General features: G+C 36.0%; 1 protein-coding gene, 1 long non-coding RNA gene and 1 pseudogene across 2 annotated transcripts; all 3 read right to left on the bottom strand.

The window, feature by feature from the left end:
- Positions 1-6,292: 6,292 nt before the first annotated feature.
- On the bottom strand, positions 6,293-6,715 carry LOC148787469 (uncharacterized). The gene has a single exon (XM_088882376.1). The coding sequence runs from the start codon at positions 6,713-6,715 to the stop codon at positions 6,293-6,295; it is 423 nt and encodes a 140-aa protein (XP_088738502.1).
- Positions 6,716-8,141: 1,426 nt separating this feature from the next.
- Positions 8,142-9,217, bottom strand: LOC105179093 (uncharacterized; annotated as a pseudogene).
- A 1,623-nt stretch (positions 9,218-10,840) lies between these two features.
- Positions 10,841-19,891, bottom strand: LOC110011298 (uncharacterized). The gene is made up of 3 exons (XR_016066349.1): positions 19,842-19,891; positions 19,265-19,331; positions 10,841-12,044 (listed from the first exon to the last, which is right to left on the bottom strand). It is a non-coding gene; the product is annotated as an uncharacterized LOC110011298 (long non-coding RNA).
- Positions 19,892-24,922: the final 5,031 nt, after the last annotated feature.

The following is a 24,922-nucleotide window of genomic DNA, read 5'->3' on the forward strand; positions in this document are numbered from 1 at the left end:
GAAATGATCTTTATTAACATCAAGCGATCGAACTACCATAGGTGTACTCAATGGATGAGCTTTGTCCATATGAAAGCGCTTAAGGACTTTTTCTATATAGTTCGATTGATGAATGAAAATTCCACCCTTAGTATGTTCGAACTGCAGGCCGAGAGAATACTTTGTAGTGCCTAAATCTTTCATCTCAAACTCACTTTTTAAGTAATCAGCTGCTTGTCGAATCTCTTCAGGAGATTCAATAATATTCAAATCATCAACATACACAGCTATGATTACAAATCCCGACTTTTTCCTCTTTATGAATAAACATGGACTTATTTGACTATGGCAAAATCCTTTCTTTATTAAGTACTCACTAAGACGATTGTACCACATACGTCCTGATTGTTTAAGTCCGTACAATAACCTTTTTTATTTGATGGAGTACATATGACGAGACTTTGACTGTAATGCATCAGGCATTTTTAATCCTTCTGAGATTCTCATATAGATATCTGTATCCAATGACCCATACAGATATGCAGTTACCACATCCATGAGTTGCATTTGCAGTTGTTCAATTACTGATAAACTGATAAAAAATCTAAGTGTGGTTGCATCCACTACAGGTGAATATGTTTCAGTATAATCAATTCCGGGCTTTTGAGTAAAGCCTTGGGCCATAAGTCTAGCTTTGTACCTTACAACTTCATTTCGTTCATTTCTCTTGCGTATAAACACCCACTTATAGCCAACAGGTTTGATATCTTTTGGTGTTGGAATTATTGGTCCAAATACTTCTCACTTATTTAGCGAGTCTAGCTCATTTTGTATGGCCTTTTTCCAACTTTTCCAATCATTTCGATGTCTACATTCCTCCATAGTTTGAGGATCATTTTCATCTTTATTCATGATTTGAACGGCTACAAAATAGGCAAAAACATTATTCATTTTAATTTCTTTTCAATACCAACCTAAATTGTTATAAGCATAATTAATAGACATCTCATAACTATTCTCGAGATCTTGCTCATTACTTTTAGAGTCATCAGATAAAACCGCTTCAGGGATTTTATCCTTAGAGACACTAGTGCTCACATTAGCATCGTGATTAATTGAGACGATATGTTCCTTTCTCTTTTGAGGATTTGCATCTTTAGAGCAAGTGGTCTACCACTCTTCCGGCGTATTTGTGACTCAGATGCGTTTGATTTATTTAGAATCGCTTCAGGGACTTCTAAATGAGCTGGAACATTTTCAACCGGAATATATGATTTTGTGACCTTTTTGGTATCTATCAATGCTTCTGGTAGACTATTTGCAATGCTTTGCAAATGTATGATCCGTTGAACTTCAAGTTCACTATTATTTGTCCGTGGATCCATAAAAGACATAGATGTTGCATTCCATGCAATATCTTTCCTTTTAATCTCCTTATCTACTCCCCCTAATGCCGGGAATACTGTCTCATTAAATTGACAATCCAAGTACCTAGCAGTGAATTGATCACCGGTCATTGGTTCAAGATACTTAATAATTGGGCGAGCTGGAGGGATGCATTGGCTACATCGATGTACAACGAGTGGAATAATCACCAATGATATCATTCTGATTTTATCAACACAATGCTTGCTCTCTTAGCTTATGTTCACAAGTGTAATGATGCGTGTGAGATGTTGTATTTCGTGAGTTAACTGTAGTCACTGTATGTTACCCACACTTTTTAACTGAAAATTTTGTGAAGACAGTCTGCGAATGGGTTTGGCCTCATGTTTTATAATCAATGGTGATAATTCAATCAATGTTGAGTTCCAAAGGTTGCAGATGATATTAATATCATTCCCTTCGTACAGTCCTTTCAAATTTATTTTTAGGTCTATACCTGCACATTATTTCCATTGTCTACCGATTGTGTTTCACTGCCAATTATACATTTGCATTTGGATAATTAACCATAACATTGATATTTGTTGCAGGTTTTACCCAAAAAAAGAAAAAAAAACAAAGCCAAATTCCCTCTGAAGATGGATCTCAGACCTGATGAGGGGAACAACAGACAGCATCAACGGGGACGGAACAAAGAAAGGCCTTTCAGTCGCCGAACATAGACGATTAAGGAAGAGGAATGTCTTCTAGCTAGACTTAAGTCTCTTGTTGTAACTGGTTGGAAATGTTATAATGGCTTTCAGAATGGTTATCTAGCGCAATTGGTGGCTCATGTGGCTAGGAATTTTTCATAATGTGATATTAAAGCCGAACCACATATCACCTCTAAGTTGCACGTCTGGAAGAAGGATTACTCTACACTGAGCACTATGATGACCAAGTCTGGCCTAAGTTGGGATGAAAGCCGCAATATGATAACGGGTGAAGATGATAATGCGTGGGATGATTACGAGAAGATACAAATAAAGATAGTGATTCGTAGAATACTTTTCCACCTAGATGGATCTTTTGTACAATGTGATTGACTTTATTCCTTTGCGGTTTCAGATGGACCCTAAAACAAAGGGGATGCGTTATAAGACTTGGTCTTTCTTCAAGTCATGGCAAGAAACCTTTGGGAAGGACCGTGCGAATGGGGATCGGTGCGGACCCTTACAATGATGCAAATAACATTAGAATTGAGGAGCTGAGCGACATGCAGGATTGTTACGTCTGCACCGCTGAATGGAATCCAGACATAGGTTTCATCGGCCTGGAGGAGGAGCCCGCGTCGTCATTCAATGAATGTGGATCCCACAGTTAACTCATCTAGTGGCACTAAACGGACGAAGCAGCACTTTAAGGAAACACAAGCTATGTGAAACTACTTGAGATATCCCAAAGTTCGTTGAAATGGTCTCTATATTTTGTCAATCAGCCAACACGCGCTTAGGAACATTGACTCAGGTACTTGAAAATGAATTTGGAGACCCCGATCAACGAGCTGTAATCTAGTTTTAAGTTAGAGATTTAGAAGTATTCGATGAAAACAAAACTTGATGGTGGCAAACAAACTTGTTAAGAACCCAAAGGAAATGCAGTTTTTCCTCGAATTATCTAAGGATTCTCGCGTGAAGATGGTAAGGCTGATGCTTGCCGATAAGATTTAGTGAGTTGTCATCCCAGTTAATTCCATATGATAAAGTTATAAATAGTTTTTGTAAATTTCAACCTAGGCCTTTTGACATGCAGCCATAACCTTGATTTTCAATCACTAATTTTCTATGCTATAATTTTTGTTGCCTACAAATAATTTAAAAGGCTTGTCTATATTTTCTTGTTGGAAGTCTACAGCTTGTGTAAGTTATAATAGAACGCTTTTTCTGCGATATTTTGTATTATTGAAAAGGCCAAGCCCTCCGACTGTATTCTATTCTACTTATTCACTCTGTCGTGGTTTACTTTATTTTTTTTTTATTTGTACATCTAACGAAACTAATTAGTGGCTTAAAGTCCACAATCCTCATTGCGGAACATAATTTTTTAGAGGTAGCTTAACTTACTCTCTATGTACACAACAAATGGAATTGCATTCACAAGAAAAAAGTATATATTTGCATCTTATATTTTATTTTATATATACACGTTTCGTGTATAAAGATTACATCATCAATTTTTTCAATTATTTTATACATACGACGTGTATATGTAAAATAAAATAGAAATAGCTCTGTCATGTGCAATATGGATTGCAATAAGACTTTTATATTCAACTTTATCTAGGGGAAAGTTCAACTTATAATTTTGAATATTTGCTTTGAGTTATTCTTAACTATAATGGTAAGATTTTCCTCTCCCGAGATATATAATTTTTATTTTTAAGACAAAGAATAAAATAATTAATGGTGACAAATTACTTACTTAGTATCAAATAAGTAATAGCGAGAAATTACGTACTTTTGAAAGCATCTATTTTTCTCTAAATATTATAAACTATTTTTTAATGTTTATTTGACATATACACATACATATATATCAATTTTGGCAGGCCTATTAATAGATATTCGTGTTGGGTTTTTAGTTTCAATTACAACTTATTTCGATAAAATGTGTCAAATAAATAATAACACAGCAAAAAATCAACAAATTGTTATAAACTTAGAGAAATTCTAAGTTTATTGGCCTATCACTCCTAATAGAATATAAAGTAAAATGTATATGTATTTCTCCAAAATCACTTTATTATTCTCTCCAAAATCTATTTACAAATGAAATACATGGTGGTATTTATAGACCACAAAAAATATGATTACAAAATACACCATAAATCATTATAATTATAAATCATAATGGGGGATACAAAAAGGTATAACATAATGGGTATTAAAAAATAATATGAAGAGGTATATGCATTCATATATACATATTATATATAATACTCCCCTTAAATGCATACCTCTTTATCATATACATCCTGCCTCGTTAAAAATCTTGCCTGAAAAAATCCAATGGGATAAAAACCAAGGTTAAGGAAAAGAGTACAGTTGTATAATCTCCCCTCAATTGAAGTAGATATCTTTTAGGTGTCGCATGCCAATATTACGTACGAGTTGTTGGAATACCTTTGTTGGTAATGCCTTCGTAAATAAATCTGCTAAGTTCTGACTTGATGAAATTTGTTGAACATCAACTTTGCCTTCCACTTGAAGCTCATGAGTGGAGAAAAATTTTGGTAATATGTGCTTGGTTCTGTCGCCTTTAATATAACAATCCTTGATTTGGGCGATGCACGCTGCATTGTCTTCATATATTACTGTGGGACTTTTCTCGATTGATTGCAGTCCACATGATTCATGCACATAATGTATTAGTGATCTAAGCCATACACATTCACGCCCAACCTCGTATAATGCAATTAATTCTGCATGATTTGATGAGGTGGCTACCAAATTCTGTTTGGTTGAACGTCATGAAATAGCAGTTCCACCATACATGAATATATGTCCAGATTGAGATATAGCTTTATGTGGATCAGATAAATACCCCGCATCTGAATAACCAACTAATTTGGTTGTTTTGGCATCATCATGCCTTTCAAAATATAGTCCCATGTCACTTGTTCCACGTAAATAACGTAGAACGTGTTTAACACCATTCCAGTGTCTCTTTGTTGGTGTTGAACTATATCTTGCTAGTAGATTAACTGAAAATGCTATATCTGGTCCGGTATTATTAGCAAGATACATCAATGCACCAATTGCACTAAGATATGGTACTTCTGGACCCAAAATCTCATCGTTATGTGTTGGAGGACGGAAATGATCTTTATTAACATCAAGCGATCGAACTACCATAGGTGTACTCAATGGATGAGCTTTGTCCATATGAAAGCGCTTAAGGACTTTTTCTATATAGTTCGATTGATGAATGAAAATTCCACCCTTAGTATGTTCGAACTGCAGGCCGAGAGAATACTTTGTAGTGCCTAAATCTTTCATCTCAAACTCACTTTTTAAGTAATCAGCTGCTTGTCGAATCTCTTCAGGAGATTCAATAATATTCAAATCATCAACATACACAGCTATGATTACAAATCCCGACTTTTTCCTCTTTATGAATAAACATGGACTTATTTGACTATGGCAAAATCCTTTCTTTATTAAGTACTCACTAAGACGATTGTACCACATACGTCCTGATTGTTTAAGTCCGTACAATAACCTTTTTTATTTGATGGAGTACATATGACGAGACTTTGACTGTAATGCATCAGGCATTTTTAATCCTTCTGAGATTCTCATATAGATATCTGTATCCAATGACCCATACAGATATGCAGTTACCACATCCATGAGTTGCATTTGCAGTTGTTCAATTACTGATAAACTGATAAAAAATCTAAGTGTGGTTGCATCCACTACAGGTGAATATGTTTCAGTATAATCAATTCCGGGCTTTTGAGTAAAGCCTTGGGCCATAAGTCTAGCTTTGTACCTTACAACTTCATTTCGTTCATTTCTCTTGCGTATAAACACCCACTTATAGCCAACAGGTTTGATATCTTTTGGTGTTGGAATTATTGGTCCAAATACTTCTCACTTATTTAGCGAGTCTAGCTCATTTTGTATGGCCTTTTTCCAACTTTTCCAATCATTTCGATGTCTACATTCCTCCATAGTTTGAGGATCATTTTCATCTTTATTCATGATTTGAACGGCTACAAAATAGGCAAAAACATTATTCATTTTAATTTCTTTTCAATACCAACCTAAATTGTTATAAGCATAATTAATAGACATCTCATAACTATTCTCGAGATCTTGCTCATTACTTTTAGAGTCATCAGATAAAACCGCTTCAGGGATTTTATCCTTAGAGACACTAGTGCTCACATTAGCATCGTGATTAATTGAGACGATATGTTCCTTTCTCTTTTGAGGATTTGCATCTTTAGAGCAAGTGGTCTACCACTCTTCCGGCGTATTTGTGACTCAGATGCGTTTGATTTATTTAGAATCGCTTCAGGGACTTCTAAATGAGCTGGAACATTTTCAACCGGAATATATGATTTTGTGACCTTTTTGGTATCTATCAATGCTTCTGGTAGACTATTTGCAATGCTTTGCAAATGTATGATCCGTTGAACTTCAAGTTCACTATTATTTGTCCGTGGATCCATAAAAGACATAGATGTTGCATTCCATGCAATATCTTTCCTTTTAATCTCCTTATCTACTCCCTCTAATGCCGGGAATACTGTCTCATTAAATTGACAATCCAAGTACCTAGCAGTGAATTGATCACCGGTCATTGGTTCAAGATACTTAATAATTGAGGGAGACTCAAAAACCAACGTAAATTCCTACTCTCCGTTGTGGCCCCATTTTAGTTCGTTGAGGTGGGGGTATTGGGACATACACCGCACAACCAAACACCTTTAAATGAGATATTTTTGATTCTCTTCCGGAGACCAATTGTAATGGAGAAAATTTATGGTAAGCGGTAGGTCTAAGACGAATTAGAGCCGCTGCATGCAATATTGCATGCCCCCATGCCGATGAAGGTAATTTTGACCTTATCAATAAGGGTCTAGCTATTAATTGTAACCGCTTAATTAACGACTCTGCCAGGCCGTTTTGAGTATGTACGTGAGCAACTGGATGCTCCACAACTATCACAATTGATTGACAATAATCATTGAAGGATTTAGAAGTAAATTCTCCCGCATTATCTAACCTTATCCTTTTAATAGGATAATCAGAAAAATGAGCTCTCAATTTAATAATTTGGGCTAACAGTCTTGCAAAAACAACATTTCGTGTTGACAACAAGCTTACATGTGACCAACGTGTTGATGCGTCAATCAACACCATAAAGTATTTAAATGGCCCACATGACGGTGTTATTGGCCCGCATATGTCTCCTTGAATTCGTTCAAAAAACATAGGAGATTCTACATTCACTTTTGTCATAGATGGCTTTGTAATTAATTTTCCAAGAGAACAAGCCGAACATATAAAATCACTTTTAACAAGGAACTTAAGGTCCTTTAGTGGGTGTCCATGTGAATTTTCAATGATCCTATACATCATTGTTTTACCTGCGTGGCCAAGTCTATCATGCCACAAAGTAAAAATACTTTGATCAACTAACTTCGGGTTAGTGATACTATGTGTTTCAACGGTGCTTATCAATGTGCCATATAAACCAGAAGTATATGTTCTCATTCTTTCTAAAACTTGCTTCTGGCCAGTTTTATATGTTGTAAGGTAGAGATATTCGATACCATTTTCATTCATGGTTTCAATATGAAAACCATTTTGTCGAATGTCCTTGAAACTTAATAAGTTCCTTTGTGATTTACTAGAATATAAGGCATCATTGATATGTAATCTTGTTCCTTCAGGTAACAAGATTGTAGCTCTTCCGGAGCCTTCAATAAGATTGCTAACTCCTGAAATAGTACTCACATTTGTTCTTGTCATTAACAAACTTGAGAAAAATTTCTTGTTTCTCAAAATTGTATACGTAGTTGCACTATCAACAAGACAATGTTCATTGTTATTGAGATTTGTAATGGCTTGATCCATTCTATATACATGAGATAGATATATAATAAGTAAAAGAAACACTTCATTCATAAAATATAAAAACATTACAAGATTAAAAGAAATACCCTATCAATGAAAGTAAACGTAACTGAATAATAGAACATACTAATGACATATGAGACAAATCTAATCAACAAGCATGTCAAAATCCTCAATAATGTCACCAAACTGTAGGGGCAGCTCAGGGAGATTTTTATCTTCATTTTCAATAGACTGGAAAAAATCTGAAGCGTCCATGTGGGTATTGTCTGCGATTCCAGCCTCAACAAAATTAGTCTCAACTTCTTTACCCTTCGCTTTTACAGAAGCCTGGTATAATTTGACCAGATGTTGTGCCGTACGACAGGTACGGGACCAATGCCCAGAAATCCCACATCTATAGCAAAGATTTTCATTTGTAGTTTTCTCTTGTTGATTCTTTGCCTTGTTCCCATTGTGCTTCTGAATAATAGGATTAATCCATGTATTACCACGATCATTACCGCGACCACGACCACGGCCGCGACCGCCATGACCACGACCATAAGAATGGCCCCGTGGTGAGCCATGGTAACGACCACGCCCCTTTCGTGAAGAAGTAGCATTTGCTTCAGGCAATGCCGTTGAAATTTCAGGAAGTGGCTTGGAACCAGTGGGTCGGGTGTGATGGTTATTCAACAAAAGCTGATTATTTTCTTCTGCAACAAGCATGCATGAAATCAACTCTGAATAGGTTTTGAACCCACGTTCCCTGTACTATTGCTGGAGTACAAGGTTGGATGCATGAAAAGTAGAACATGTTTTTTCCAACATTTGTTCATCCGTCACATCTTCTCCACATAACCTCAACTTTGATACAATTCGAAACATTTCAGAATTATATTCAGCAATCGTTTTGAAATCTTGCAGTCGCAATTGTATCCACTCATATCTTGCACGTGGTAAGATTATAGTCTTTTGATGGTCAAATCGATCCTTTAAACCCTTCCAGCGTTGAAAAGGACTTTTGACTGTTAATTATTGAGACTTTAGGCTCTCATGAAGATGATGACAAAGCAAAATCATTGCTTTAGCACAGTCTTGCTCAGAAGCAATAGTATTTTGTTTTATTGTTTCTCCCAATTTGCTACTTGGCAAATTAGTTCGGCATCAAGAACCCATGATAGGTAGATTTTTCCAGAAACATCAAGAGCAACGAAATCCAATTTTGTGAGATTGGCCATTAAGCTACAACAAGTTAATATGCACTTTTAGCATAATATTCAACATATACATAAAAGTAAAATAATATGTATTACACATGATATAAAGTAAAAATGACATGAAATATTACTAACATTAAGTTACATATAAGTTACCATGTAATTAGTATGAATTATTATGGCATGCATACATGAAATCAAATATATTTAAGTTTGGCTTAACTCTTATAATGTTACAAATAGCAATTAAATGGTATTCATGCCAAAATTATTTTCTTAACAAATAAATTTTGTTGCATATACTAGTGAAACATGCAAAATACATACATGGGCATATGAAACAAAACTATGTTATCGAAAAATTATCACAAATCAAATAAATAAACGAAGAAGCATCGGGCTTCTTGATCAAGCCATTATCTCAAAACACTTCAGGTGGTGAGAAAATTAAATATTATATTATCATCGCTTCAGGGATGATATTGCACATAATTGATAAAAAATATTTCACCTACTACTAGAAATGATTTTAACTCATTACTTATTTCAGGAAGCAATGAAATTTTATAGAACATATCCACTTCAGGGGATAAAATTAAGAATTATATGCCTACTTCTGGAGGCAATATCACATCCACTTTAGGGGATGAAATCGAGAATTTATATATATATGTCTACTTCATGAGACATTGAAATATATAATATAATTACTCATATTTTATTATGAAATATTCAAGAATAAAAGTAACTATAATATTGCAGAGGTAAACAAACAAAAAATAAAAATTATACTAATAAAATTAACATTTTACCTTGATCGATCGTAACGTAACGTCGTGTTGATAATGTGTTATAAACTTAAAGAAATTCTAAGTTTATTGGCCTATCACTCCTAATAGAATATAAAGTAAAATGTATATGTATTTCTCTAATATCACTTTCTTATTCTCTCCAAAATCTATTTACAAATGAAATACATGGTGGTATTTATAGACCACCAAAAATGTGGTTACAAAATACACCATAAATTATTATAATTACAAATCATAATGGGGGATAAAAAAGTGATGTGTGATTAATGAAGAACGCAAGGGAAATACCAAAAAGGCCCTTCATTAAGGGTATTTCTGCTATTTAAGGGAGGATCCGCGCATTATTCATCGGTCGGGTCGAATAAGACCCGACCCGGATCCATCTGCCTTTGAATACCCGGACAATTGTGGCCGTCCGATCGTGGACGCTGGCCAACAGGATGAGGCCACGTGACTGGCAAACTCTGCCCTGCTGAGCCCTATATAGAGACCGAAAACGCCGTCATTAAAAGTAATTGTTGCGCATTAATTGAGATCCAACTTTGTGATCTCACACTTTTCTCTCGATCAACCTAACTTGAGTTTCAGAGGTTCATTGTCGGGAACGTGCCCGACGAGCTCACTGTTCTTGTTTTATTCTCAGGGAACCCAAAATCTGACCTTAGAAGAGTTAGCTGTCTGAGTTGGGATCGTCTCACGAGATCGCTAATTTCGACCCGGATCAAAAAGAGTATAACATAATGGATATTAAAAAAAAATATGAAGAGGTGTATGCATCCATATATACATATTATATATAATACAAATCAAATTACTAGTCTAATTCAAAAAATCAACAAATCAAATCACCCAATCCATTCTTCTTAAGAAAGTCATCCAACACCTGCATCTCTTACTCCTACCAATTCAACTTCCTAATAAAAACCACAACCAAAGATCAAAGAACAGAAAATACTGCATCTGATTTAATTACACTTTATGGAAGATTGCCAGTGCCATTGTTTCGACACTGATTATATCCAAAACACATTACAACCCTGGTAACTGGTAATACATAAGTAAAAACATCAAAGGTAATTAAATACACAACATGGACGGAGGCCATGAGGAACTAACCACTAGCCCGCGTTCATGAACTTGGATATAGTTTCTTCCCAACAACCTTTAGTTTTCGCTTTCACTTGAGACCAGATCCACTACCTCTGGCTCTTCGTCTTCTTTCACCCCAAAAATGTAACGCCCGATCCATGGTCGTTGTCTTCGTCAACCTCCATGTTTTTCCCACCGAAGGCGAAATCGACAGGCATGACCGAATATCTCCTGCATCGGCTCCCACTTCGGCTCGCCATAGTAACAATACGCTTTAGCAGGGGTTTACTACAATGGGGATATTCTCACATGAAAATATCCATTATGATAAAGAAAATTAGTATTTTAATTTAAAAAATTTATTTAGAATCGGTAAATATTGGCTTACCTGGATTACACTCTTCCAGTCCTCACAACGATCGAGGATTCGGTTCGTGTCCTCATTCCAAGTAAACGCCAGTTCTGCCAAGACCTTTTGAAAGGTGTTGTGCCTTAACCGAAGCAAACTAAGCCTACTTTTTGAAAAAATAATACGGCCAGGCCCTGTCGGCATAACGATGGACGTTATCGGCAGCAAACTTTTACGCCTCCTCGTTGGCTCAAGTGGGATGGATTGATTTCGACCGAGCAAGGCGTGATAGTAGAGAATGTTCACGAAGGCATTGTCCATTCTCTTCGTCCAAGTGCTGGTATAGAAGTACCTACTTAGCGCCATAGGATTTTTTCGACTCGTGATTGTAGCAGTTTGATGGCTTCGGAATTGCAGAAGAAGGGTGAAGACGAAGAGAAAAAGGCAAAGAGATTGTGGGTAACCTCGTAGCAGCCTTTTGAGTCTTACAAAGGCACGAAAACCCCTTTATCTTCCATGTAATGATGAGCTGTGGTGATGATTGGACGGATACACTGATTATGGAAGGGCTTTACGTAAAGCAGCAACATTGCCTTAACTACCAACATTTAATACCGGTTAATTAAGTGAGTAATGTATATACCGTTTATATTATACATTAACACATTAATATACATTATACATTAATATATATATATATATGTATTTATTAATGTATTTAATATGGATTTATGTATTACTTCTGTTGATGTCCGTAAAGAAGCAATATTACCGTAATTACTAACAATTAATACCTGGTTAATTAAGTGAGTAATGTATATATATTATATATACAATATATATATTTATTAATGTATATAATATGAATTTATATATTGCATAATACGAATTATTAATAAAATGGTGTTGGTTGATTGCATGTACAATAATTTGGAAGATTTTGCATTATAATAAAGTACAAAATAAGCATGACATTAATACTTAATAAAAACAGGCAACTGTATTTACATAATTGCACCAAATATATTTCAGCAATTGCCTACACAGTCCGCGTGGAATTGTGTTTGGTGCTCAAAAGATGTACATCTTCCTACAGATTCTAATGCTCCACCACTTACATGATTTGTCAGTGGCAGTTGTACCCATCACAGTACGTAAAATTCCCATGCAAACATATTGCACGAAAAACCTAGCATGCATCAACAAACAATAAAAAACATACTACCCGAGTTGTGCCCCCCAAATGCCAAGCTCTTGGATCCACACTAGTTATAACGAGATACACGTCCTAAAAAAGAAAAGCCTAATAAAGTACGGCGGTGGGAACCAAGTTTTTCCACTGACAACATGATCCCATAAAAAAATGCCGCATGCAACACACACACACATATATATTTATATATATAAGGACTTAAGTAGCAATCTACACTTGGACCTTTTACTTAAGTTAGTCTAACTTCTTCAAGGGAGTCTCATTCGATGTGGTAGAGCTAGCTGTGTCGGAATAGGTGACCAAAGGCCAATTAGATTGACGGTTTTGAGAACCATTCAAGTAATCTTTATTTAAGCAATGTTGTCCTGATGAATATGGTAAGTATTCGTTTTCGGCATATGTATCTATTGTGCTTACCAAATTACGTCAAGCACTGCTTTGGCGTCACAACAGATGCCCACAGATCACTATAACAACCCTGAAATAGTTGAACTGCGCATTGGATGGCTATCATGAAATCAACTTCCAAGGATTGAGTCTGAAATATTCCAAGTTGAAAACCTCGAGAATGGCATCGAGTGTCATATGGAAACTCTCATTGAGAGTGGCATTCAATTGATGAGTGCCTTATTCATCGGCAACAGACGTGGGATGTCTATGCAATCTTAGTGCATCGATTGGGTAGGTGTCAAATCGACTGAACTGACACGCAAGGATCGTCATATGGAAGCCTTGGAGGCTTGATAGGTATGACTCGAATCTCTGGCTCCGACAGTACGGGAGTAGTCCTCAGGTTTGAGAAATCACGGCAGACACATGCATGCGATAACTGTATCTTAGATTTGAGCGAGAGGTGATCGTGTCCCAAATATGATCATCATAAGCCTTGTCCAGTGTAGTCAAAGCATGTGGCGAGGATGTTGAATTCCAAGAAGAGGATCCATCCCCTGTCAAAACGTGATAGAGGTATCTCCTATGCACTTGGAGATGCGTTTTCTAAAAACTTATGGCCACAGTCATTGATCGAATAGGAAAAAGGGGATCATATGTCGAGCAATTTTGGCGCAACGCATTCCCAAGTATTAAGCTTAGACGCCTAGTTCAGGATGGGAACTAACACCCAATTCAACAACATAAACTAAGGCGGGAGATGATAGGCGGAAGGATTGTACCTGTATGGACTCGAGAACCTAAAAGTTAACATGGATATTCACCTAGTCTAAAAGTGTCATAGACCGTTGCTAAACAGCCACCCATGGTAACGGACTATCTTGATCAAGGGTTGATAGAGGATTATTAATTAAATTAGATTTAATTAATAATAATGCTTGATACTAGCCCAAGTCTAGCTGAAATGTGAACCTAAAGAGTCACACACAAATCACCGAGATGGGACGAGGAACTAATTAGGAATTAATTCCATAAGTAATTGGAATACTTATTAATGAGAGGGATCCATTGGATGGAGGATCCCAAGAATAAATTAATAGGATTGATTTATATTGAGCTTGCCCTTATTATTTAATAAGTTGGACTTATTAATTAATAAAGGCTTATTGGGCTCATGTATTTAATTGGATTAAATATATGATGGACTTAATTAAGTGGGCTTTAATTAAATTGAATTTAAATAAAATTGATTGGGCCTTGTATTTTACTTAATAAAATCGGATAATGCAAGCCAATAATTAAGTTGGTGGAAATTCTAAAAAAATGAAATGATTCACTAACAAATTTACTTTTGGAAAGTGCCATTTTAGTCATCTTTTTAATCCTTTACCTTATGGATGATAGAATGAACCTAAACCATTCTAATACATCAATACAAGGTATATATATGTATATTAGTTACTTGGAATGACTAATAAATACATAACAAAAAAAATATAAATAATTTCCTACACTAGCACCCAATTTTGCCTCCCCCTCATAAGCACACTTGCTGTGTTTTTTCTTCTCAATTCTTTTCTAGCAAATTGAGTTGAGGGATCCCAAATTCCAGTGTGGTGTGGACACAATTTTAGAGGGCTTCTACATTAAAGTCTTGCGTGAACGGATCAATAGAAGGAGGTTCGAAGTAAATCCAAGAAAGAGGTCATTCTTGATTTACGATCTTGTACCTCTCGATTTTTAACTCTACCATTAGCCCCATTTAATTTTATTGTTATTATGATAACTACATCGAACGCCCGGGATCTCCAAGGGTACAACCCTTGGAATTATGGTTTCATTATGTTTCGTTTTTAATTTACGTATTTTTATATTACCGCTTCTGCTTGCGCGTCCCGAGCCGATTCACTCGCATTTCACGATGCTTTCAAGTGATATCAGAGTCTGATTCGATGTAAGGGCTATAGTTTTATACGAATAAGCATGATAACATGATTTTATTGCTTTTGAAGCATGATATTTTTTTTTGTTTATTCTTGAATAATTATATGAGAAAATTAACTTGTTTAATTTTTTGCAAGTTTAGATGATTGAAGTATTTTAAGAAAATTGAATTTTTTAGTTAAATACTTTTTTTTTTAATTTCAGTTAAATGTGTGGAAATAAAAAAAAAACTGGTACTATAGTAATGCACTGCACACCGACAGTGCATAGAGTGCGGGCAGACGAGCGCCCACTGGAAGGCAGTGCTCGCAGACTGTGCGGCCGCTGGGCTGCCGCTGCTATTGACAGCCGATGGCTGGGTCATTTTCCACCGTTTTTTCAAAAATTGGATTTTTTAATTTCTGCACTTTTAAAAAAAAAATATTAAGTTTTGCTAATTTAATTTTGGAGAAAATTGAATTTTTTCTATAATTAAATTGCTTTAATTGATTCGGTTGTTTTATGTGCATTTGATGCACGGGCTTTTGTCATCCCTTGAATTGCAAATTTTAAACTTGTTGTTTTTCTGCATATAATTTTTAGTCGTGGTATTAGATAATACGATGATTTCTTGGAATGTTCATTTTCTTGTTTAGCATGATTAATTATTATTATGTGCCAGAATGAATATGAATGGATGATCACAGAGTCCTAGACCGCATATATGTCTTTTAATTTTTTGTTGGGTGGATTCGTGTGCCCTTGTGATTTTATTTTCTCCCCCTTCTCGTTTTAAGTCTTGGAATAATAAGGCTTTCTATCTCCCTCTAATGTGCTCCCCTGACTTCTAATCGAGGTTCCTTTTTAAGTTGTAATGAGTGTAGTATAGGACATTTTGGTGAGGTATATTTTTTAGCAAGCCCATGGAGAAGAAGGTCCACGGAGGAGCAGGCCTATGAAGATATCACAAGGCTCATCTATATGTTGAGGGGTAAATTACATTTATAATAGCGTAGGACCACCTTAGATAGACCTTAGTCTCACTATAAGGTTAGGGGATCGCATAGGTTAGGCTCGTGATCATCCAACAGGGGTATGCTAGGTTTCATTGCATGTGATGCGCTTATTTAATGCTTTAAATATTTGATATTTATACATGCAATGTTAACATGTGACGAGATCTCGGTTTAAACTTAATACTAACTCTTGCTTGGTTGGACCAAGTTAAATCTTAGGTCCATAATGGACTTGGATCAAACTAGTTTTGATCTGTCCAAGCCTTCTATCCACAGCAATGTGGTGAGGAAGCTACCGATACCAAAGTATGGACCCACGAGTCGTGGCACATTTGGGATAAAAGAAAGTTGCACTATTGTTGTGAACGAAGAAATACGCTCGTTGTTTTCCTATCTCATGAGTCGAGGGGGGCGGCAATTGAGGTATGATTTGGTTGATAGGTTAGGCTTAACATTGAGTAACATGATTCGTTCGGATTCGTCGGAATCATGTGAAGAGGTGAGGCAAAATATCTTGGGAATCTCATGGAATAAGAATGACATAAGTTGCCCCCCACGAGGCCTTTTCCATGTGAATCATAAAAGCGGCGCATGGTAAATTGTTCTTGTGGATCCCAAGCCCACTAGGAAAGGATTTTCCGAAATCCCATTTGAGAGTTCTGGGATTCTGTAGAAATAGTGGAAGACGTTAATGACTAAAAGACCGAGTCTTAACTCGTCACAATATTGCTATAATCTACTTACTACTTCTGCTTTGCATTTAGAATGCATGTATAGGATACCGTTTTTCAATTTCTTTATTTTGAGATTTACAATGAAACAAAATCGATTAAAATTCACTGTGAAAATTGAAGGATTGTCCTCGATTTTTGAATCTAGACTTATGTCATTGAAAAGCCACTTCCATCGAATTTGCGAAATGAGTCCTTGCTTAAAGAACATTTGACGTTCGGGATTAATGCACAAGGACAATCACAAGGTCCGCAACATCATACCTGCTACTGTCATTCATGAGCGATATGACAAGTTGGACGTTGTTGGTTCAATAAATGCTCCACATTAATCAATTTATGCGGCATCGAATCGGTATATTGGATATGCGACGACAGAAGTATTTTTTGAAGCCTAGCTGACTGAAGATCGTCTGTACACAAACATTGGCTAAGATGCAATCCTTCAGGTCCCCTCATCCTCCTTCATCCTATTTATCATAAACTCTAAATGGTCTTGAGAAGATCATTTCATGAGTTGATGAAATAGTTAGACCAATACAAGGCAACAATTGAAGAATCTACATCGTTGGTATTGGATTTGGAGGCTTCGACCGCAAGAGCGAAAGGCAAGCGTGCCAAACGCTGAATGAGAAAGAACGATGAAGCAAAGTCAGCTGCTGCAAGCGTCTTGAGCATTCCTGCCGCCTTGATGAGTGAAGGTAAAAGGAAAATGAAATAATGGTTCGGCAGTCAAAATTTACTTATGATGTTTGCATGAAATTGCCAAAGGGCATTAGAAGAGGGAGTATCGTGAACTCCCCTTCAGCCGAGCTATGGCATTTGTTGAGCGAACATGATCGCTATTTATATTTCCAAGTGTTGGACACTTTCTCCCACACCGCATGTCTGCAAATAGTTTGCAGAAATGAAAAGGAATAAAATGCTAATACAAGTAGTCCTAAAGCTAAGGAATGGCTAGGGCATTACTGCAAAAGCAATAAGACTACATAAACTTAGCTAATAGTATTCATGTTGAAATAGTATATGATTAGGTAACCCAGCGTGATCAAGTCATTATTCTATTGTTGGACAAATTAGACTACAAACTTGATCAATAAAAGATTCTTTTGAGCCTGTTAAGTTATTAAATTATCGTACTACATAATTGGATTATGCATGCTCAAAACAAATGACTAAAATAGATGGTCAAGAACATAACTTACAAAGAATGGCATGCATGAGCTAGGCCATATCCCTCTAGTTAGGATGAGTAGGTTGGTAGATTCAAAGATTCTAAAAATAGATGATTTGAGTTTACTAACTTATGAATCCTTTCTGAGAAGGAAGAAAGCCACGAAAGCACTTTGTGGGACAAAGAATTCTTGTCCAAAATGATCTATTGGATTAGATCCAAAATAGACATCTGTAAGTTACTAAATACACAAATACTAGTAGAGGGTTCACAAGTGTAGCACCCCCTTCGCTACAAGGGTTATTATATCTACCCTAAACGTCATACTTATAGTAATCCCTGTGTTTATAAATATAAATGCACATAATAATTTAACCCATACATATACGTAACCCAACGTCATAACAAGTGTAATGAACCTACATCATCATATATGCATATCAAACACTACAAGTAGTCCATCATAAGTAATCTCCATGCTTACGTTCTCTCTATACAACAAAATATATTTTGTACTCTAACTGACAAAGAGGAGAAAACTGCATACTAGCCCGACCTGCCTGAGTATAGTGCATAGACCTATTCTTCAATAGTCAAACACCTCAAAGTCTACTCCTAAAAGAAAATGTCAGCAGGGGAGTAAGCCTGCCACTCAGTAAGCAAATAACCAGTCCTATCTATATATGTATACCAAATATAACCTCAAACAAGATACATAGGTAATATGCATAGAATATATAGTCAATTTGCTTCCACATAACCATCTTTATTACACCACATAGTTATCACGCAATAAGAAAATCAATTAAACTTCCTCTTTTTCCTAGTTTGCTTACCAGAAGGTGTTATTGGATTTTTCCCGCCAACTCAATCTCACCATTATTAAATTTAAGTGAATCCCCTTGACAGCCGGCTCATCCACCTCATCTCGCACATAGCGCTTTCATTTCGCACATAGTATTTTCATTTCGCACATAGCACTTTCTTTTCGCACATAGCATCGCATCAAAGCTCTTTTCATTTCATTTCGCCTTATAGGCTTTTCAACACATCAAGGGGTATTCACACCACAATTATATTCAATTTCCACCACTCCCTCATTTCCACATATCACCATTCTTGTAAGCAACTAGTAACGTAAAACCATATATCAATACATTCTCATTCTCAGACACTCACAACACATCAAACAACAAACATAATATTTCAACGTACTTTCTCATTCCACATACACAATATCGTTAATCAAATCAAATCATCCATCACTCATATACTCCATACAAATCAATGTCAGCACGAACCACAAATTCATATAACAGTAAAATCACAAATACAGAAGGCATATATAGATAATACTAATTATTTACTTACCTCGATCTTAGAACGTTTCTTTCTACTCGATCGCTAATTATCAGTCCTTTCGCCTCGCCCCCGTATACTATAATGAGTTATACCACATACAATTAATATATCAAGAATATCGTAATTTTTTTTAAATATAATATTAAATATTATTCGTACAATCTCTAATAATTCTTCAATTTTCCATTTCTATCGAAGTACAAATCTTCGTTTTTCCTCTTTATTAACATACCATTTATTAAATATAATTTTCAGAATATTTCTATGAATTTTCTATCAATTTCTCGCTATTATACTCTTTAATTGAACAATAATACATATAATTGTGTATTTTGTTAACAATTCCGATGAAATTGTATAAATTGGCTATAGCAATATTAAAGTCTAATAAATTTAATAATCTAATTGATCAATGATATCGTTTTTATATCCAATTCGATATTTAATCCGACACTATTTTAAATAGTCAAACTCATAAAATATTCCGGTTAAATAGTACATCGCTTAGTATAAACAACATTTAATAAATGAACTAATTAAATAATATAATTATATAAATTAATAATAATTAAAATAGAAATCTTACCTCCTCGGCGCGGGTGATGAAGCAGAAACAGGAAATTGCAATTTGGTAACATTGCAATTATTCAACATACATATATATATTTATGTGGGGGGTGGGGCGGTGGGTGAGGGCCCACCCCCAAAATCCTTTCCTTTCCCTTTTTTTTTTTCTTCTCTTTGCTTTATATATATATATATATATATGTATGTATATATATATTTTACTAATGTATATATCATTACATATATATATAATATTATTATTTTATTTATTATTTTAACTTTTCTCAAAATACCCATTACGTCCTTCCTAATTTCTTAATTAATATAATTTGTTCACAAATATTCTAACAAGCTCCAATTTAATCCGTTCAAGTTTTATTATATTCCAATTAGGGAATGTAATTTATTTACTAATTAACTAAGCTTTATATAAATTACCAATTAATCGCCCAATTAGATAATTATAATCTTTGGGGCGTCACAACAAGTCTAAGGACTTCTGAATTTCGGAGAAATTAAACTTGAGGTGGAAAACCAAACTGGTTATGGAGACAAGCCACTCGATGGGATTGAGGTGGTGCGTATTTAGTGGGAGTTCTTGAAAAATTCGAAAAAATGAGAATAAAATTCTCATTCAGTGAAATTCCTCCGAAAGAGACGATGTTGAACTGTCTTAGGTAAGGAAGAAATCGAACATTGATTGGATATGATTTGATCGGTGCTTCACTGAATTAGTTGGCCCATCTGAATGTGGACTTTCGTAAAACCGTCAAGTTGTAAAACATGGTGTTTCCTTAGAGTCGTAATTCAGACACCATATTTGATATGGATTGGCAAACCTGTGTCCTACAAAAGTCTTGACTATGAAGAATGGTCCTGCATACATCAAAGGACTAGTGGAAGGAAAAATCAGACTCGGAGTTTGATTGGTACAGGTTCATTATGCAATAATGCAAACATCACTTGTAATTGAAACTTTAACTAACCATGTACAAGTTCTCCAAAGGGCAATCAGAAAACTCTAGTTACCTGAAAAGTACGAGTTTCTAAAACTGGACAAGGACAAGCGATGTAGGACATCGATTCGGATAAATAGCTTGGAGCCATAAAATCCGCTATGGAGTTCAAATTAGATTTGAACGTCCTACGTACTTTTTTTTTTGACAAATTAATGAGGTACATAACTTGGTCAAGAACAAGGTGCAAGGTTAGTGGGAGCAGAACTGTGCTCCAAGTGTTTTACATGTTCGAACATCTTGATCATTCGGAATGATAGAAAGACGCCTTAGAAGTCTGAAACACAAAATATGTTCATAAAATTCACCATAATAGGAATTGGATTCCTATCTAGGGATAAGCTATCCAAGACCCAGTCATGGTAGACTCATGATGGAGCTTATATCTTCGACGTCCCCTACGTCTCTGCTATAAGCAGCATGGAATGTTGTTCGATGCTCTGAACCCGATGTTGCTTATGCTTTTTAACCATAACAATGGACATCGAGTGTGCATCGATGAGGCAAAAAACAGTTGTTGAAGGGTTATCTTTAATACCTGAATAAGAATTGAAGAAGAGCCCTTGACACACATTAATGGGGAGTTGATTCTGGATGGCTATAGCAAAAGTAGCTTTCAAGATCATATGAATAATATTTAATCTCAAAACAAACATACATTCGAGATTTATGATAATGTGGTAATATTAGAAAGGTTCCAAGTGGAATACCATGATGAACCTTATCATAAAAAAATTGAATGAATTTAAATTTTGAAAAACGGTTAGGACCGAAAAACAACGCCCGATTGTTTGGTGTGCTACCTAGTATAGCCGCGCTAGTAGTCACCTTGGAGGATGACAACTAGGTTATAGCACAAGGCAAAAGGCCCAAGATCTCATCACAGGTCCAAGAAAAAATTTTAGACACCATCATCTGCTTGGAGAGATAATAGGAAGATGTAATGTGCGGTTGGACCGCAAGACATTGGCAGCAACGAAAGTTGACCCATAAAACCTATCCGGTATCGCAGATTTCTCATAATCAGATTAATCTGAAAATATGAGTATTGACTTTAAGATTAAGTGGGCGATTGTTGGAAAAGATGATCAAAAGCCAATTAGATTAGCGGTTTTGAGAACTATTCAAGCAATACTTACTTAAGCAATGTTGTCCCGATGAATATGGTAACTATTCGTCTTCAGTATACGTATCTGTTGTGCTTACCAAAATACGTCAAGCACCACTTTGACTATACAATAGATACCCACATACCACTTTAACAACTGTGCAATTGTTGGACTACACATTGGATGGCAGTCATGAAATCAATTATTTAAGGTTGGGTCTGAAATGTTCCAAGTCGAGGACCTCGAGACATTCACCACCCGAATAGGTTTGGAGAGAGAAATCGCTGGTTCCAAACCAAAGCGGGACTTGCTTCAGCCTTTTTCCCCTCTGCCCCTATCCTTTTATCCGGTATGGAGCCATCGTCGCGTCGGTCAGCATGCCCTTGTGCTCACCCTTTGAACCGATATTCCCTTCGGCTTTAATCGGGATAAGGACGCCCGTTCTCGGAGTCGCTGGTTTTATACTCCTCCTTCGATACTATGGACAGTGATAGTCGTCTTGTCGATACAAGGATTCAGGGTATTCCGCTATATATACCCTTTTTCGCTCTTCGTGCCCCTTGAGTATGCGCTTGTTTTTGTTAGTAGGGAAACCAGCTGCGTAACCATTCACAGTTGAGTATCCGACGCCTTGGGCATCGAGAGTCCTACTGAGACTTGCATTAAGAATCACATTCATTTGATGAGTTTCATGTTTCATCGGCGACAGACATGGGACGTCTATACAATCTTAACGGATCGATTAGCTAGGTGCCGAATCGAGTGAACTGACTCGCAGGGATTGTTATATGGAAGTCTTAGAGGCTTGGTCGGTATGACTTGAGTCCCCAGCTCCGATAGTACGGGAGTAGTCCTCAAACTTGAGGAATCACGGCAGTCACGTGCATGCGATGACTGCATCTTAGATTTGTGCAAGAGGTAATCATGTAATGGTCATCATAAACCTTGTCTAGTGTAGTTAAAGTATGTAGCGAAGACAGTGACCTCGAAGAAGAGGATCCGTCCCCTGTCAAAACGTGACAGAGGTATCTCCTATGCACTTGGAGATGCGTCTACGCTTTATAAAGCTGTGGTCACAATCATTGGTCGAATAGGAATAAGAGGTTCCTATATCGAGCAATTTGGTGTAACGCAATCTCAAGTATTAACCTTAGATGCCTAGTCTAGGATGAGAACCAACACTCAATTCTAAGCCCTAGACTAAGGCCGATAGACGGTAGATGGAAGGACTGTACCCATATGGACTCAGGAGCCTAAAAGTTCACATGAATTTTCGCCTAGTCTCTAATGTCATGGACTGTTGCTAGACGGCCACTCATGGTGATGGGTTTTCTTGATCAAGGGATGATTGAGAATTATTAGGGTTGGACACTTACTCAAGTCTAGCTGAAAGATTAACTTAAAGAGTCACACACAAAAGACCGATTCATTTTTAATTTACGCTATTTATTGTAGCCGCTTTCACTTGCGCGTTTCAGGACAGATCCACTCGCACCTTGCGGTGCCTTTCATGTGGATCCCAAGCGCACTAGAAAATAATTTTTCAAAATTCCGTTTGAGAGTGGGATTTTGTAGGAATAGTGGGAGGGGTTAATGACTAAAAGACCAAGTCTTAACTCAAATATAATATTACTATAATCTACTTAATTTTCTGCTTTACATTATGAATGAATGTCTAAGATCCGCTTTCTATTTTGTATTTTTGAGATTTATTTTATGGAACACATTAATTAATAAATTGGACGCTAGCCCAAGTCTAGCTGAAAGATGAACCTAAAGAGTCACACACAAATCACCGTAAAAGGACAAAAAATTAATTTAAAATTAATTCTATAAGATATAAGTAATTGGATAAATCACACATGGAGGTCCACTGAATAGATAGCCCAAGTTTAAATTAATTGGATTAATTTAAATCGGGCTTGTTTTTACTTGATTAATGAATTGGATTGCATTAATTAATATTGGGATTGAGTATTTAATTGAATTAAATACCTAGTGGGCTCAATTAAATGAATTTCATTAAATTAAATTTAATTAAAATTTATTGGGCTATGCATTTATTTTACATAAAATTGGCCCAATCATTAAGGCCCATTAGCAAAATTGATGGATAGAAAGTTGACCAAAGAATTGCATTTTTGGAAAGTACTAGCTTGGTCATAATTAGAGTTTTCTCTATTTGGAATGGATTGAATAGTTGTCTTATAGATAATAGAATGTATCTAGACACATTCTTGTTCATCTATTCAAGGTATACTGTGTATGATTATTAGGGTAATAATATGTTATACAATACAACACAAAAGTTCCTCCTCAACCATTATGCATTTCGGCTGCCCCCTCTCCTCTCACAAAAGATAAGACCTTGATCTTGATTCCTTCTAGCAAAAGGATCAATTTCTCATTTTTTCGTGTGGTGTAGATCATCTTTGGAGGATTCCTACGTTCGAATCTTAGGTGAACATTCAATGAAATTAACCGATTGGAAGTTCGAAATTTTAAGAGGTAAATATCGAACTTAAACTTATTTTCCCCTTCTATTTTCTCAACCATAGCCTTGTATGAGTATTTCTTTATTGTTGCTACATCGAACGCCCGGGAACTCCAAGAGTACACCCCTCGGATTCGGTATTTTTATGTTTTAATTTTTTAATTATTGTATGTGTTTCCATTACCGCTTCCGCTAGAGCGTTCTCGGGCTATACCACGCAACCCTTCAAGAGTCGCATTCAATTGATAAGTACCATGTTTCATCAGTGACAAAAGTGGAACATCTATGCAATCTTAGTGGGTTGATTGACTAGTTGTCGAATTAACTGAACTGACTTGCGAGGATCTTCATATGGAACCTTGGCAGCTTGGTCGGTATGACTTGAATCCCTGGCTCCAATAGTACGGGAGCAGTCCTCAGACTTGAAAAGTCATGGAAGTCACGTGTATACAATTATTGTATCTTGGATGTGTGAGAGAGG

This window comes from Sesamum indicum, linkage group LG7 (genome assembly GCF_026168435.1).
Source record: "Sesamum indicum cultivar Baizhima isolate 11 linkage group LG7, ASM2616843v1, whole genome shotgun sequence".
Lineage (NCBI taxonomy): Eukaryota > Viridiplantae > Streptophyta > Magnoliopsida > Lamiales > Pedaliaceae > Sesamum > Sesamum indicum.